The 16,919-nt window shown below is 58.1% G+C and overlaps 6 protein-coding genes across 6 annotated transcripts; 3 read left to right on the top strand and 3 right to left on the bottom strand.

The window, feature by feature from the left end:
* Positions 1-1,811: 1,811 nt before the first annotated feature.
* Positions 1,812-3,128, top strand: BKCO1_10000160 (salicylate hydroxylase; the record flags this gene model as incomplete). Its single annotated transcript, XM_020269345.1, has 1 exon — positions 1,812-3,128. One exon carries the CDS (start codon positions 1,812-1,814, stop codon positions 3,126-3,128), a length of 1,317 nt encoding a protein of 438 aa, XP_020132915.1.
* Positions 3,129-3,576: 448 nt separating this feature from the next.
* Positions 3,577-4,420, top strand: BKCO1_10000159 (uncharacterized protein; the record flags this gene model as incomplete). The annotated part of the gene is made up of 3 exons (XM_020269343.1): positions 3,577-3,779; positions 3,824-4,253; positions 4,313-4,420. 3 exons carry the CDS (start codon positions 3,577-3,579, stop codon positions 4,418-4,420), a joined length of 741 nt encoding a protein of 246 aa, XP_020132985.1.
* A 2,073-nt stretch (positions 4,421-6,493) lies between these two features.
* BKCO1_10000158 (transcription factor cys6 protein) lies at positions 6,494-9,453 on the bottom strand (the record flags this gene model as incomplete). Its single annotated transcript, XM_020269342.1, has 4 exons — positions 6,494-7,317; positions 7,371-8,433; positions 8,487-9,242; positions 9,295-9,453. The coding sequence occupies 4 exons, from the start codon at positions 9,451-9,453 to the stop codon at positions 6,494-6,496; spliced, it is 2,802 nt and encodes a 933-aa protein (XP_020132986.1).
* A 639-nt stretch (positions 9,454-10,092) lies between these two features.
* Positions 10,093-10,979, top strand: BKCO1_10000157 (protein cgi121; the record flags this gene model as incomplete). Its single annotated transcript, XM_020269341.1, has 3 exons — positions 10,093-10,245; positions 10,354-10,476; positions 10,602-10,979. 3 exons carry the CDS (start codon positions 10,093-10,095, stop codon positions 10,977-10,979), a joined length of 654 nt encoding a protein of 217 aa, XP_020132983.1.
* A 290-nt stretch (positions 10,980-11,269) lies between these two features.
* On the bottom strand, positions 11,270-12,178 carry BKCO1_10000156 (cytochrome c subunit; the record flags this gene model as incomplete). The annotated part of the gene is made up of 6 exons (XM_020269340.1): positions 11,270-11,343; positions 11,399-11,501; positions 11,557-11,657; positions 11,740-11,898; positions 11,969-12,016; positions 12,088-12,178. 6 exons carry the CDS (start codon positions 12,176-12,178, stop codon positions 11,270-11,272), a joined length of 576 nt encoding a protein of 191 aa, XP_020132984.1.
* Positions 12,179-14,246: 2,068 nt separating this feature from the next.
* BKCO1_10000155 (inosine-5-monophosphate dehydrogenase) lies at positions 14,247-16,114 on the bottom strand (the record flags this gene model as incomplete). Its single annotated transcript, XM_020269339.1, has 3 exons — positions 14,247-15,388; positions 15,573-15,881; positions 15,940-16,114. 3 exons carry the CDS (start codon positions 16,112-16,114, stop codon positions 14,247-14,249), a joined length of 1,626 nt encoding a protein of 541 aa, XP_020132981.1.
* Positions 16,115-16,919: the final 805 nt, after the last annotated feature.

Genomic DNA, 16,919 nt, shown 5'->3' with positions numbered 1-16,919 from the left:
GTGCCCGTTCGGACAAGCTGATAGGTTAAACCCAGTACCTTTGCTGCTTTTAGGAGTTGCTGGGCGCTTACCACATAATAGGGAAACAACTGCTCCATGCTGGCCATCGGGTACAAGACCAAGCTGTGTTGTGGTTGGAGGGGAATCAATTGTTAGCGCGCTCCACTAAATACGATGATTTACGTCGAGATTACGCTAACAATAATTTCGCCCCAACCATCGTTATCCTCTTTCTTGCCCCATGCGGTCTTAATGGTGCGGACTCCCGCGCTGTTGCCTGGGCGCTAACTCATGAAGGAGGCCACCCGAATGCTAGAAACAAACACACCGCCTTCCGTCCCAAGCGCGATCACGAATCTAAGCCTACCGTCCACCAGTCCTTTCCCGCCACACCAACGCCTATCCGGAACCTCTTCCTCCTCCTCTCCTCCCCATAACCTCACCACCCCAGACTGAAAAAATGCCCCTCCAAGCCCTTCCGCGCCTCTCCTCTGGCGCCGTCCCCCTCCAGCCCCTCCGCCAGCTCGCTTACGGCGAGCTGGCTCATCTTCGCCCCCCCGCGCTCCCCGGATCCTTCGGCACCACCACCACCACCCACGACCTCCCGCCGCGGCGTAGACGGCCATTAGTAGGAGCATGGCCTCGAACCCAGATGGTGGCTTGGAAGAAGGGGTCGATGATGGGGCAGTCGGCAGCCGGGGCCATCGATCTGATCTGCGCCCTCTCAAGGATCGACAGTGATGCTTCGTCCCATGTTCTCTTCGGGTCCCGTAGCTGAGTGCTCCAAGGCTGTTTTGAAAATTCTCTCTGATAGAATCCCGGTGCCATCTAAGACCCCTTCTAGATCAGGACTGCAGGTCAAGACCAAGTCGAGTCTAGTTTATACATAGTATCAATCCCTGATACATATACGTACCAAAGGTAAGCCCGTAAGTGTAGCGCAGCACCTCCAGCGTAATCAGAAAGAAGGAGAACATACCGGCGAACACCCGTAGATAGACTCTGCACTGGTTAGGCACTTGATTGCTGATGCTCATTTTGTGCGCGACGACCTGCGGCTACGTTCGTTGACCTGAACCGAGGATCAAGTAAAGGGGATAGAAAACAAGGTAGGAAAGCAGCACCGCAACTAGAGCTTTAAGTATGGCTATCCATGTCTTTACATGGATTCAACCGGCTACGAGGCTGGCTTTGGACTTTAAACCCCAACCGTGTACCACCACCAATTTTCAAGAGGCGGTCTCATCTGACCTAGACCGGAAGCTCCAAGCTGCAGCCTACTTTGCCTTGTACAAGTAACTGCAAATTTTATTGGCTTTTATTGGACTGTGTGAGCTAACAAGTAAAGCAAGAATGTTTCTTGCAGCTATTTATATAAGAAGAATAACTATCTCTTCAATTCACAACAGGACCAAAAGTATAGCACTAGTTCTCGAATTTTCATTTTCCCGAAGCTTTTCTAACACGGAGGCTAATATATAGAGTATGCAGTCATACGGAGAAGACGCTGTGACGGACAAAGTTTACAAGTTTCTCTCGACAGCATCGCTAATAGGCGTGCTTCTGCTCTGGCGATAAGCAGTGCAGAAGATGTCAACGCAAGGGCATGGCAACGACTTGTTATAGCAGGGATACGATGCATCATGCAGACGCGAGTGAGACAACTGGGGTAGGACAGGATAAGTGCGCTGGCCGGGCGGCCGGCTGCCCCGCTTACTCCGGACAACATCAACATCAACACCGTGCTGAGAACAGAGGAGCCTTTTTTGTTCGGCAAACCCGTCCATCCGAGGGCATTTCCTGAAGTAGGCATGATGGAAACACCCCCCGCCGGTCCCACCATCGCCATCCTGGGCGCGGGCATCGGCGGCCTCGCTCTCGCCATCGGCCTCATCAAGCGCGGCGTGCCCGTGACGATCTACGAGGCGGCCGACGCCTTCTCTGCGCTGGGTGCGGGCATCGGGTTTGGCCCCAACACGCTGAGGGCCATCAGCCTCATCGACGCGCGCTTCCGCGAGCGGTACGACGGCGCCGCGACGCAGAACGAGCGGCCAGAGTTCGAGCACAGCATCTTCGACGCCCTCTACGCCGAAGACGGCTTCGGCGAGAAGAGAGGCTGGACCCGCGGCCTGGTCGGCGCCCCCTACTTCACCAGGAGCAGCGCGCACCGGAAGCATCTGCTCGAGATCATGACGGGCTTCATCCCGCCGGGCACCGTCGCGTTTGGCAGGCGTGCCGTCGCCGTCGAGCAGGCGGGCGGCAAGGTTGTCGTCGCGTTCGAGGATGGGGGAAGCGTGGCTGCTGACGCCGTTGTTGGCTGCGACGGGGTAAAGGGCATCATGCGACAGGCGGTGCTCGGCGACGTTGCACCTGAGGAGGTTCCCCCCAAGTATTGCGGCATGTACGTCTACCGAGGCATCGTTCCAATGGACGCGGCCAGGGAGATTCTGGGAAAACACGCGGGGGACGCGAAGTGGTTCTGCGCCCAAGGAAAAGGCCTCGTCCTCTACCCCATCTCCAAAGGCAGGGAGGAGAACTTCGTCTTCTTCGTCAAAGACGACGAGCCGTGGACCCAAGGGGACTCTGCGATACCTTGCAGCAACAAGGAGATGGTGGCCGACTTGGCTGATTTCGACCAGCGGCTTCAGAAGCTTCTGGACTGGGCGATGCCGCTCCGGTGGCCGCTTTGGCATCATCCCGACACCCCCACTTACTACAAAGGGCGCATGTGCTTGCTTGGTGACGTTGCGCACGCCATGAGTCCGCATCAGGCTGCCGGCGCCGGCCAAGCGTTGGAGGATGCTGTCGTCCTCGCCCATTTGTTGGCTTTGGTGAAGACACCAGAGCAACTGGAGCCGGCTTTCCGGGTGTACGACGCGATTCGGCGGCCACGAGCGCAGAAGGTCGTGACGACAAGCCTTACATCCGGCATGGTCAAGCTCTGGCTTGACCCTGACTTGGGCAGCGACATGGAGAAGATTGTGGAAAACGGCAATCAGAGTTTGCATTGGATATGGCAACACGATATCTCGGCAGACCTCGAGCAAGCAGAACGCGACTTCTACAGGCTGGAATCCTTGGAGGAAACGGGTCAAGGCTGCACAAACAATCTAGGCGAAGGAGCCTGAGTCTCCACGAGGAAAGTTCATATCTTCACCAATATAGTAAGGCCATTGCCGAGCCAACATAAACGCTTATCTCTCATTTGGCCGCGCGGATATGTCTGAGCTGCAGGTCAGCCTGTCTGATCGGTTGTTTTTCCACCAAACAGTGACACGAAGAATATCATGCCGGCAGAAGGGCCTGTTGGCATCCCCCGTAGATCCTTGCTTGGGGGTCAGATGTTGTTTCTAGGTAAGCAGACACATCAGTTCGAACGTTAATGCCCATACAGAGCTCATGGTGTCAACATGGGCTTTGGGAATGTGCCAGGGGCTGGCAAGAAGCCACAGCAGGCTCTTAGTCATCCGTTTCCTGATGGGCGTCTCCGAGGCGTCTCCGCCGGCCGGCGCGACCTACTTGATTTCGGTATAGGTACTACAAGCTCTCCGGTTCGCGTGGTTCTTCAACTTCGCCATGGCCGGTCCAACTTTCTCCGGTCTCCTCGCCTACGTACGCCATACAGTCGAGCATCCTCCTCTGCCCCACCCTCCCCCACAACACCCGCGAACGCACCCGCTTCCTCACCGAAGCTCGGATGGATGGACCGCACACGCCGGCGCACATCTCTTCACCCCACCCCACCGACTGGGCCGCCGCCGGGGCATCCTAGCCACGCAGTAAGTACAGTACCTTCGCCTCGACCCACCCACCCACCTCTCAGTCTCGGCACGCGGCCGCCTCGGCGCGCGCTCCCTCCTCCCCCTCCCCCTCCCCCCGTCCTCCTCGTCCTCCTCGTCCTCATCGCCATCTGCCTGCCTGCAGCTAGTGCGGTCGGCCGGCTGGACTGGATCGTCGAGCGCGCGGCGGCGGCGGACCGCTACCTCGCCCTCTTCTTCCCGGCCGTCGGCACCAGCTTCCCCGGTAACCCCGACGGGCTTGCTTTGGCGAACGGGGCTGGCGTTTACATATGGTCGCCCGGGTCCGTGTTGCTGGCGAGCGGGTTTGATGCGGGGGGGGTGTTGGTGTGGGGGGATGGGTTGCAGTGCAAGGTGGGGCGCGGGGGGATGGCGGAGGAGGAGGAGGAGGAGGAGGGGGAGCAGGAGGAGGAGGAGGAGGAGAGGGCGAGGTTGGATGAGGTGCGGTTTAGGTCGGTTCGTGACGTTGTGGTGTCAAGGGTAAGGATATTATTATTACTCATTGCTCCCCACAGCAGAAGCCTTTACTCGACGAATTGGCCAATCGTAAGGCGGCAAACAGTCCGCCCGTTGGACGTCAGATTATTCCCTATCGTTGCGGCGGGGGAGGAAATGAGCAGTGAGGTGGAAAGAAAGTATATTAGACAAGAGTCATGTTAGCGAAACAGGAAGATAATGCCACCGCCACAAAGCCCTCTTCGGCGTCCCTGGCCGGGAAACGTCAAACGCTGAGTGACGCGTCGGCAAGCTTCCCGGCCCGTGCGGGCGTCCGTCCACGACTGCGCCTTTTTTTTTCTTTCCTCTGCCCTTTGGCGTCGGCGGGGGGCGTTGGATGGCGCTGCGAGGCGTTGGGACTAAGTATGGCTCTAATATCAGCCGTAGTAGCGCCGCTGTGGCTGCCGAGAACCTTCTGGGGGTGATACGCCACAAAGTCATGGCAGGGGAAAGAGAGAAGAGGACGAGGGAGTGGAGCTTGGCTGTGATTGGAAGGTGAGTGTCGACCCGGCATTGACGACCGGCGTCCACTCCGATCCCGGTCCAACACCACGGCGACGCTTCTCCAGGCCAACCGGCAATGCCTGCGCTGGAAATGCAACGGCAGCGTTCCTGTTGCATCTCTGAGACACACACACACTGACATCATCATGTCCAAAATTGTGTGTAAATGAAGATCCATTCCTCCAGGAGCACATATCCAACACTGCACTCCTACTCCTCCCCCTTCGCTGCTTCGAAAGAGACTAACCCCCATCCTGCCGACCTTTTCGTATTTAGCCGCCAAGGAGAAAAAAAAAGTCGCTGGCGCGGCGAGAAGGGCGGGCCAAGCCGCGCGACGTCCCTATTCGGACCAAGCCGGTTTGACCACACGCAACGACGGTCGGCATATTTCGAAATCGGGAGGAGAGCGGAGAATTGGAGGGGGTGGGTGCGGGCGGGAGCCTCTAAGCGCTAGCTAGGTAGTCCCTCCAACGAACAAACCGGGCGGCATCACGCGACCAGTGCCGGCCGGGGACGAGAGATGGAGAAAACCTCCGGGGAGGAGAGCAACAATCCCCAGAGATACTACGTCAATAACCAACGTCGTCGAGTCTGACCCAAGATCGGCGGCGCCGGTTGCATATCACCCCACGGGTTGATCCGTATCCGAGCTCAATCAAATGCCGTGCCGCCACCTGCCGGGTCTGGAGGGGAAGAGGGCGATGATCACCGCTCGCCTCGCTCGCTAGGCGGTAGTATCGTAGTAGTCGCACTCCAGGACGCCAGGGACGACGATCCCACGTCGGTAGTGCTCGTGGTGCAGCTAAGAAGCTCCGCCCACCACTCACTGGCCTTTCGTCATCGCCGGGAGAAAAACGACCCTCGTGCCCGTGACGATTGTATATTACTCATCACGCGCAGCCCTGCATAACGCGCCGCGGGCCAGGTACGCGGTGTGATTGAAGAGACAGCCGCCCGGGCCCCAGAAGCACCAGCGATCGAGACCCCCCCCCTAAAACGGGCGGGAGTCTGTGATGGTGTGTTGGACTTTCTAGCGCTGACGCGTCTTTGCCCTTTCGTGTCGACCATGAACTCTCCTCCCGTCCCCATCATTGGCTGCTAACCCGTCGAGGTCACCAGGCCATCCCTTTTAGTGCGCAGGAAAAAAGTCAATCAGGATGCAAGACACTCTTGATGTTTGTCATTGGGTCCAGTAACCCAACTTTCAATACTTCTTTCCATTCGCCTCTGCCCACGGCCTGGCCATGGGCGAGAGGATAAGAAACAGACAGCATGGAAACCTCAGATGGCACAAAACTAAAACCCAATCTATAGGAAATCCATGGCCTTGCATGCGATGAGAGTACAGCGGTATCGAGCTACAAGTCGCCCAAGGGGGCAAGGAAAGAATAGAAGAGGAAGAAGAAGAAGAAGAGATAAATCAGCCGCCAGGTCTACTGCAGACACAAAGGGGGTAGTCAAAAAAAAGAAGACAATAAATCTGCCAGACAAATCCGCGACAGGGAATCCGTAAAACAGTATACAAAAGTACGAATCGACTTGGCAATGCTAAAAGAAAGGGCTCGGCCTAGGCCCGTTGGAACTTTGCTGACCTGAACTTTTGCGCCGTATGCCAAAGGCAGTGAAACATTGTGGGAGTTACCCAACCAGACATTCCTCCTCTCTACAACCCTCGACATTACGAAATGACGAACCTCTCATTGCGTTACGTTTGGTCCACCCTGCTGACCAATGTCGAAGAGCATCAGCGGCCACAGCTGCGCCTGCGAATGCGCCGCCTGTGCGACTGCTGCCGCGCTCACCGCAGGATGTGGCGAGTGCAGCCCGTTGACTGCTATGGCATGCATGTCTGCAGCAATCCCTTGATTGTCCTCCGGTCCGGTTGACACGGCACTGTCACGCCCGTTCGTGTGACCCAATGCCATTAGCGTCGACGCATGGTGGTAGTCTTGCGGTCCAACGTTGCTCATCATCCATTGCCGCCATGCGTCGCTTTGGTTCTGCGATTGGCCAAATGACCCGTGGCTTCCCGGTGGGTACGTGAAGGCTGCGTTGGAGTCCTGAGTCGCCGCCGACGCTGCTGCTGCATGAACTGCATTCATGTCCGATCCGGGAACGCTGTACTGCGTTTGATCATAGCCAGACGTGCCGTTCTGGTACGACGCCATTCCTGTCTGACTCCTGTCCGGATACGAATACTGCGTCTGCACCGTCGGATAGTGGTTCGACGCCTGAGGCACCGAGTGATCATCCGGAGGCAGGTATCCGCCAGTCGAAGGCTTGTGAACGTTGGCGTGCCCGTTGACTGTATGGCTGTATGCAGTCGCGTACGTGTTGGCATTGGGATACGGCGTCGTGGCAGTAGGCTCCTGGCGTGGAGAGACATCCGGTTCCGTCTTCAGCACGTTTGCTGCCACCGCCGAAGCGGCAGATGCCGTCTTCTTGGCGAGATGGTGGTTGATGTTCGAGAGCGTATGATCGATAATCGATCGACACGCTTTCTCGAGCCGCTTTCCGGATCCTGCCTACGTGTTAGCTTGACGACGACACTACCATCAGAAAGTTGCGTCCTACCAAGAATCGTGCCACACTCGTCCATGATCATGCACCACATGTCCATTTCGCTCTTGAGCTTGGCCATCTCCGACGAAGTGATCTCGTCCTTGCGATGCGAGTACACAAAGAGCGTAGTCAGCATGGCCGCCAAGTAAGCGGTACAGTTGACCCAGGGAGCGTCCAGACACTTGTATTTCCTCAGCTCATCAAGACAGCGCACCATTTTCGACGTAGCCTGGAGGCAGATGGTCATGTTCGAGTTCATGAGGTCCGAGTCTCTCGAGCGACACATGGCCGGGTGATGGAGCATCAGGTTCAGCTCGTGATCCCAGAACTGGACGTAGAGCGAGAAGATGTAATCCTCCGAGTCGGCCCGTGACCCTTCCCTCAGCTCCATGGGTATTTGCTCTCTCCATTTGCGGTGCTCGTCCTCCAGCCTGCGAAGGTGCGTGTTGTAGAACTCGGGGTTTTGTCTTACTGCGTGGATAGTGCTGTACATCTCGGAATGGATCGTCGTGATTCGGATGACCTGAAGGCCGACGTGGAAGGAGCACTTGCGGAACTCGCTCAGGTTGGTCTCCGACGGGAGGTAGTCGTGGATGGGCTCCGGGAACTCGACATCGATGTCTTCCATACGCAGAGGCATGGGCCTGCCCAACCTTCCACAGAGCGCAACGTACAATCCGTGGAGGACCCAGAAGACGCGCTTCCGCGTCTCAATCTCAACCGGATCCCTCTTCGGCCCCAGGTCGGACCAGGCTTTTGCGGACCTGTGCAAGCCCAACTCAACGGAAATCATGAAAGTCATAGACGACATAAGCCAAGTGGCGCTAGGCTTAGGGAAATTACGAAGATGAGCACAAATCATCACCAGAGCCTGAACGTCGGCAATGGTGTGGCTGTTAACCAGGGTATAGAAAAAGCTTAGCGCGTAGCGGTAGTGAGCGTGTGCCTGCTTCAACGACTCTGCGTTGCCGTTGCGAGCAGAAAACTGGTATTTGATGAAAGCCAGGACCATCTGGACCTGGACTTCCTCGGCGGGCGTCATTTGATAGCCGGGATCGCTGTAAACGCGGGACAACTGATGACGGCGTCAGCACGAAGCAAGAGCACAAGCAGATGTACCATCCTTACCAGATCCATGAAATGCGGCTTGTACAGGACAGGGGCGTAGGGATGCAAGCCGCGGAAGTACCACGTGGCGTACGTGGCGCACTCGCTGTAGCTCGCGGGGAGCTCCTCCTTCTTCGGCCTCGGGCAGCCGGGGGCGTTCAGGGCGACGGCGAGGAAGTGTTGGTAGGACACGGGGTTGCTCAGATCCTCGACGTCGTCGGGGACGAAGTCGTTCAGGTCGATTTCCATGCCGAAGAAAGATAACGAGGTGCCCTTGATGGGGCTGAGGACCGAGTTCGCCGACGACACGCCCAGGTAGTTGTCGCCGTGGAGGCCAGCGCGGAAGGTGGGCAGATTGGGCCCGCGGAAGTGAGCGGCCTCGCCGTCGCGGATGGAGCCGTTCGAGTCGGCCATGTGCGGGTAGCCGGCGCCGGGGAAGGAGGCGGCCGAGGGGGCCGGGGGCGTGGAGCCCCATGTCTGGCTGTCGTTTGCGAGGCCGTTCGGCCACGACGAGCTCTGGGTAGGGAGCGGGCTGGGGGTGAAGGAGGCGGGGGGCTGCGAGTCGGCGGGCACGCGCGGCTCGACGCCAATCTCCTTGAGCTGCTGCTGCAGGGCGTAGACGGCGCCCTTGAGCTGGTTGTTCTCGTACTCAAGCTGCTCGGTGTGGCCGCGGGTGGTGGCGCGGCCGGTGATGCGGTCGGTGGTCTTGCACTCGGTGTTGTTCTGCACGCAGGGCGAGCAGCCGCCGGGGCGGCCGTCGCAGCGGATCTTGCGGACCTGGGGACGTTGTGAGCTCACGCTGTGCGACGCGATCGGGAGTAGCACCCACCTTGCAGCGGTCGCATGCCTGGCCGGTGCGGGTCGAGGCGGACAGTTTCTTCTTGACGCTGCTGCTGAAGTCGTCGGCGCTCTGGTGCTCGGTCTTGGGGTGCTTGGGGGTGCTGCCGGGCGTGGCCCCCGAGGGCGGCGGGCGCTTCGCAGGCATCATATGCGCGCGCGGGCGTCAGGCAGTTCCAGCGCAGTGGTGGAGGATGGAAGATGCCGGATCCGAGTGGAAGATGCCGCCCGGCCGGGCTGGGGGAGTTTGCGCTCTTAAACAGCGGCAGGCGGGCTCCTGGATCTGGGCTGGCGCAGCAGGAGGAATTGCGCCCGCGTGCGGTCCGCCTGGCGCGTTTGGGGGAGGGAAGAGGGCGACGAAAATAGAGCCTTGTCCGTTAAGGAGTAGTAGCCACCGAGCGAGGAGCCAGGCCCGATCACGTGCGGATCAGCGGCATGCAGCGCCTTGGAAGAGGACGGAGAATCGAGTGCCTGGCGAGCCTGCGAGAGGGCTGCGTCTTCTCGTCGCGACATGCGCCATCCCGCCCTAGCCCTGGGCCGCGGGCGCCATGGCCGCCGTCGCCGCCATCGCCTGTTTGCTGCTAACCACGGCCGTCACGCCGCCGCCATCCACCACTTGACAGCCGCCATTCCTGCTAAAATTTTAGCCTGCGAAACGCCCGCCGCCCTTATCTCCTCGCAGCGCGCTGTGCAGCGATCCGCCCCGCACGCCCTCACGCCTGCTCTCCCTTGCCCTTAGCCGCCCGCCAGCTGCCCGCCAGCTGCCCGCCCCCGACCCGACGACTGCAGAATGGCCGCCGTCCAGACCCTCGCGCTGCCGCACCTGTCGCACGCCCCCGTGCACGTCGCCCTGTTCACCCACGTCAGGAATGCCGCCTTCCTGCGCCAACAGCTGCTCGACGGCAACCAAGCCTTCGAGTACGCCTTCCTCGACGCCACTGCGGTATGCCGTCACCCCGCCCAAGCCCAGAATGCTGAATTCCCCGTCGTGCCTGTGACCGTCACGTGCCGCTGACGCCCCCCGGGCGCTGCCCTCTGCCCTCCCCCCCAGCTGCTCTCCACCACCCACGTCCTCGCCGCCGTCTTCCGCGCCCTCAACGACCAGCTCAACGGCCGCCTGAGGAGCCGCAACGTGCACTCCGAAATCGTCTTCTCGCTGAGCCCAAACAACAACGTACGTGTGAGCAGCAGCAGCAGCGCGTGCCGATCCCAGCATGGCACGCACAGCCCCCCATGTGCCATCGATCCCTGTCCGCGTAACCGGTCCCGAATTAACGAGTCGTACCTTATTACCCTCAGATCGCCGACTCTTTCCGCCGCTTCGGCGTCCAGGATACGACGACCGCCCTGCTAGCTATCAAGGTCCCCACGGACGGCCGCCCTCTTTCGGCCAACCAGGTCGAGGCGCACCTTTCCGCTTCCGTCGAGGGCACTGCCGTCCCCTTCACCGACGACACCCTGTCTGAGTTCAGCGACCTGCCCCGGATACGTAAGATTTACAAGCTCGACGCCGCGCTGCCCAGCCAGAAGGGCAGAAACCCCCCCAAGAAGAGAAAGCAGCCCAACGGCCTCGCTCACCTGAACGGCTCCGCCGCTGACGAAGCTCCCGCGCCGAGCGATGACAGGAAGGAGATGGAGGCTTGCATTCTGGGCATCATGGCGCTAAAGGGGTCTTGAGTTAGAAAGCACGGATTATAGGTTTCATGTCGCGAGTCACCGTGAGAGGACTGACCAATCAGGGGGCGTCGGGTTTTTCCACGAGGGTGCTCACGCCTGGCAACGAGGTAACGAATCAAACGAGGCATCTGAGATGTCGAAAAGCGGACCGCATTGCCTTGCTGTCGGCTTTGCTTTACTACTACAGTCTACACCCTTGATCCCTGTCCCTGCCAGAATAGAGCTGCTCTCGACAACTCCATCCACGAAATGTACAATTGAGGAGATGGTGATTAGCATTTGTTCGCTATTTACCGGTACTCGGGGCGAACGAAGTCGGCCAGGGTCTTGGGCTCGCCCTCGTAGTTGTGGGCACCGTCGTCGTCTGCGCGTCTGTATTAGTCTCGGGCCGGCACTTCTGAAGCTCTCTGAATGCGTACGGTGGTGATCGTGGTGGTGACCGTCGTCGGTAGGGCCGACGTATTCCATCTTCAGGACGTTGCCGCACTCGGGGCAGCGCTCGATGGGGCGGTCGCGGGACATCTAATGGCCAATTAGTTGATGATTTGGTCTTCATGTCCATCTCGGCCGGGCGTACGGTAAGCCACTTGACGACGTGGGAGTCGGCAGGGACACCGGTGCAACCAGCGTACTGCTCGTCGCCGAAGGACCTGACCATGATGGGGTCATCGAGCGTGCCTTGATCCGGGGTGTCAGCCGCAACATTGTCCTGATGTCGGATGCGCGGGGGGCGTTCGCGACATGTTGGCGGGGGCCATACCCTTGCGGGACGAGTCCAGAGGCTTCATGTCGAAGATGTCGACGCCCTGGATCTTGCCGAGAATCTCCAGACGCTCGAGACCGGTGGCCTGCTCGACGTCGGTGGGGACGGTACCGGGGGCGGCACCGGGGGGAAGAAGGTCGGCCTCCGTCGAGATCTCTGTGTGCATTTGTGAGCGCCAATCAGCTTGGGCGCATTGACGCGTCTCATCGCGCGCGGAGCGACCAACCCTCGAACTTCTTCATCTGCTTGGCATTCTGAGGCGCGTTGGCATCGCCTGCGGGGGGTCGGCATCAGCAGCTGCGGCATCTTTCGGCGGGGGAGCCAGGCTTGTAGCAGGGAGCTTACGGCGCACGATGGACGAGGTGAAGGTGCGGGCGACGGCGGGGCGGATGATGGCGCGCCTGGCGACGGCGAAGGCGGAGCGCTGGAGGAACATGGTGACGCAGCAATTGGCGCGGAGTGGAGAGGATGGGGTAGGCGGGTGGGTGTGCGGAAGCTTGATGTCGTCGCGAGAGAATGTCGAACGACCCGTCGGCAAATTTACGGTCCAACACGCCGCTTCCTCAGCGCCGAGAGCCCATACACAGCACGACTATTTCCAAGCACCATCATCCTCGCGGCATCTTCACAATTGCCATCTGATCACCACGATGACTGCACCTAGGTTTTACAAATGACGTAATTAATGTCAATTGACCAACAAAAGGCGCGATACTCAACATCCCTGCAACCGGCCCGCTCTTTTGTATGTATGTACAACGTTAACTATATATACAATCCATTGGCTGCTCTCGCCATGGTATCGATTCTACCATGTTCATTCAATCAGCACCGATGTTTATGAGCAGCGAGATCTGCACCCCAAATCGATATGCATCAAACTCTTGGCTCATACCAGTCTGGATACGTGCCTGCAACGTAGCGAGAACTACTCCATGAATGTGCAAACCAGTGTACGTCTCAACCGTCCTTCGTCCAGGTCGTGTCTGGGGATGACTATGTCCGTCTATCGTGTGTATCAGACCAGCCTCTATAGCTGCAGTCACGCCATTCCCGTTCGTCTTTCATGTAAACCTAAAGGGGTATAGACTGCCATTATACTCGGACTTAACCAGGTACAGATGCATGTATAGTAGCCTAATTGATATCAGAAATAATATCGTAACAGATGCCCAGATCATCGCCTTTTCCGAGAATGAAATCCTTAATGCTAAACTTTACTTTTGGCCACTGTCTGAATTCTTTCGAGTACTTCCTGACAAGATGTCCGAGCTCTCCACGTCCCGCATGATAGGTCGCTTGTCTCGATTGACATAATTGGAATAGATTAACGTCGGACCTTAACCTTCCACTTTCCTGTCTAGCCGCTGACTCATGGTTTGGTATCATCCTGTAGTAAGAAAGTATCTGGAACCCGTACCGGCATGTTCTAAAGTACGAAACTGGCTCTTCATCATCTCTATTCAACTTTTGAGGTATCTACGCTATATTCCGTTAACATCTATGTGCATGTTTTGGGTTGCACCGAACGAAAATGTTTGTTGAAGCCTCCGAATCATTGGTTTTCCAGAATGGCGATTTTGTGGCAACAAACTGCTGGAGAATGATATGACAAGGACCAATGGGATGGAGAGAATGATAGAACTGATCAACCTCGGTGGGTTCAAGTAAGTTGACGTGTAGTTTCTATTTGGCCAACCGGAGACAATTGCGGGGTCCCCGCGTTATGTTTGGAGCCATGAACGCGACACTGCGAAGTTTCTCTAAGGTTGCTGACCACTTTCACACCTTCAATCCCGACCATTTTACAAGAAATGATGTACCCATAAGCTACTTTCGGTACGCTTAGGAGACAACTCCACCCGGCTAACGCGTCCTTACATGAATTGCCAAACTCATTGTTTAAGTATTAGTCTTGAGTAAGCTGTTTGTGCATCGTCTATGATAGCTTACGACATGGAAGCTATAATATCTTTCACGATTGACGGAGAAGGCCCCAAATATCCACAAGATATCCATAAAACCCGTCCCAAAACCGTTCATGTGAATGCTGGTGTGGCAGGGAATCCCCTCCCGGTGGTCTGTATCATGACTACAATGCTCCAGGCTGGTCCGGTGTGATTTAGTCAGATCTGGTAACTCTGGGAGATATTCCGCTCCTCTTGCATTCAAGCGTCTCTTGATCCGCATAGTTCCTGTCATCAAGTACATGGCAGAGGAGCAAGAGCGACGAGCTTCGCCGACGCAGATAAAAAGAAATACATGGCTTCACTTCTTTGTATTCACGGTTGTCACGGGGAGAATTCACGCAGCTCGGTCGAATGGTAATGATGGCCAACTCTGTAATTTTTATGGCACAACAGATATCTAAAGTGAGTGTGCCTCGGGCTCGTTGCTCGTCGTGCATTTTAACACATTGAACGCCGCACGGTCAAGATTCCCATCCAAGATCCCCCATGAACTCCGAAAAAGACTTTTCAACTTTTCAGGACTGCTCGGTGCGCCTAAGAGTAGAGCTTCTTGTCGAAGCTGTGCAGGCCGTGGACGTTACCCTCGGCCTGAGCGCTGGCAGTGCGGAGCTCGAAGCGGACCTTGCCCTCCTGGACATGGTTGTGAAGCTCATTCAAGCTCGTGATACCCATGTCCTGGAGCGAGTGCTGCACACCGGCATGGAGGTAAGGCAGGAACTTGGTGATGGAACCACGGTCGAGGACGGAGCCAGAGACACCCTGAGCAACCAGGACCCTGTCGCCCTCAGAGAAGTAACGGGCAGTACCGGCGTTGCTGGCCTTGGCATCGACGCCGCCAGCACCAGCCTTCTTGTCCTCCATAGCATCAATGGAGCCCATGCCGCGGTAGGCCTTGACAAGCTGTCCCTCGCGACTGACGAAGTACTGACCGGGAGACTCAGTGGTACCAGCAAGCAGACCGCCCATCATGACAGTGCTGGCACCCATGGCAAGACCCTTGACAATGTGACCGACGTTCTGAATACCACCGTCGGCAATGCAAGGCACGCCGAAACGAGCGGCAAAGCGGGTAACGTTGTAGACAGAGGTGGCCTGGGGGCGACCAACAGCCATGACCTCCTGAGTAATGCAAGCACTTCCGCTACCCATACCAATGCGAATACCGTCGACACCCGCGGCAATGAGAGCAGCAGCCTGATCACGGGTAACAACGTTACCACCAATGACGTCCAGACCGGGGTACTTCTCCTTGATGAACTTGACCATCTCGATCTGGTACATCGAGTTACCCTGGGAGCTGTCAAGGATGACAATGTCCAGGCCGGCCTCAACGAGCTTCTCGAGACGGATCTTGTCCTCGGGGCGGGTGCCAATGGCGGCGGCAGAGATGAGCTGCTTCGAGTCGGGGAGCTTCGAAGCCAGGGGGAAGTTCAGGTTCTTCATCAAGTCGGAGCGCGAGAGAAGGGCGACCAGGCTGCCCTCCTCGTCGATGATGGGAAGCTTGCCCTTCCTGGAAGTACGGAGGAGCTCGTTGGCCCCCTCGAGGGAGATGCCAGTCTTGGCAGTGACAAGGTCGGTGGACATGACCTCGGTGACGGGGAGATCGAGGTCCTTCTCGAACTGGATGTCGCGAGGGGTGATGATGCCGATGAGCTTGGAGCGGAGAGTACCAGCCTCTGTACATCAGGTCAGCATGAGCAAGTATAATAATGCTTGCAGACAAGACAAAACATGAAGCGGGTCAGAAAACATGTGTCTCCCCACACGACGGAATCGTGCTGCGGTTGAACGAAAGTTATATAATATGGTTGGAACATCACGGAATTTTGTGCTCTCGGTGCGAATAGCAGGGGAACGTACCGGTGACAGGGAAACCGCCGTAACCGTGCTTCTCCCTGAGAGCCTTGGCCTCGCCGACGGTGGTCTTGGGGGAGATGACGACAGGGTCAAGGATAAAGCCGTTCTCGTAGCGCTTGACCTTGCGGACCATCTCGGCCTGGTCCTCCATTGAGCAGTTGTGGTGGATGACACCGAGACCGCCGAGCAGAGCCATGTGGATGGCCATGTTGTGCTCGGTGACAGTGTCCATGGGAGACGAAAGGAAGGGCGTCTTCAGAGTGATACGCTTCGTAATGGGCGAGTCAAGGGCGACTTGGGAGGCGGGGAAACCTGGGAAACAAACGGTCAGGCGCACACCCATGCGATTCTGGGCGGGAAGTAATCGTACCGATGTAGCCGGGCAGGACCAGGAAGTCGTTGTAGGTGAGGCCACCGTTCCTCTTCGAGTCAACGAGGGTGTGGACATCGATGCCGTCGTACTCGGCATAGTCGTTCTTCAGGACGTCGAGGGCGGTCTTGTGGTCGAGCACCTGAGCAGGCGCAGCTCCGTTGACGGCGGGCATGTTGAAAAATGGGGATGCAGATGTTGCGGAGCGAGAATGCGGGTATCAAGAGAAGAAGAACGGACGACAGGCTAAACAATATTCGTGGTCAGGCTGCCGCCGGGGAGTTTTCCCAAGAAGAAAACTTTTGGAGGAGAGGGCAGCGCGAGAAATTTGAGGGCGGCCAGAGCCCGGAGGCTCGGCGCTGCTTTCTGCCGGTCCCGCGCGCTAATCGATAAGGAAGCTTCCAGCCCGCACAGATGGCCGGCCACGGCGTGACGGCGCTTCCCACGGGGCGCCGCAGCTCTAGATTCCCTCTTGAAATGATTCCTCGGTCCTCCGCCAACGGGCGCCCTGGCGGCACGGCGGCCTGCGAGCTTGTGCGCTGTCGACCGGTGCGGCAATTTGTGTTTGCGGCGTCCAGGCGCGCTAGCGAGGTGCAACGCGCGCACGCGTCTTGAGGTTGCCGTCATAGTCACCACGTCCTTTTGGCTCACCGCTCATCGCGAGAAGTTCGTCGATCCCCCGGCGCGAGCAGCAGGCGGCGTCCCGTGCGTGCGATGCCAGATGCTTCAACACCTGCAGCCATGCAGCGGGCTCCATGATTGCTGCAGGCCGCGAGACGGCATCCCAGCCGGCCAGGGCAGCGGGGATGCGCGTGCATGTCGCACGAGAGCCGCTAGCTGGGGCGGTGGCCGTCGCTCGCCGTCGCTCGCCGTCGCTCGCCCAGCCAGGCGGTTGCCCACTTGATCCGCCGCACGGGCCACGGTAAACACGCTGCCTTGCAGCCGCCAAACACCCGCTCGCTCTGTCTGTCGCTACTTCT

This window comes from Diplodia corticola (genome assembly GCF_001883845.1).
Source record: "Diplodia corticola strain CBS 112549 chromosome Unknown scaffold10, whole genome shotgun sequence".
Classification (NCBI taxonomy): domain Eukaryota; kingdom Fungi; phylum Ascomycota; class Dothideomycetes; order Botryosphaeriales; family Botryosphaeriaceae; genus Diplodia; species Diplodia corticola.
Note: the sequence above shows the minus strand (reverse complement) of the source record. Positions and strands in the feature narration are given on the sequence as shown.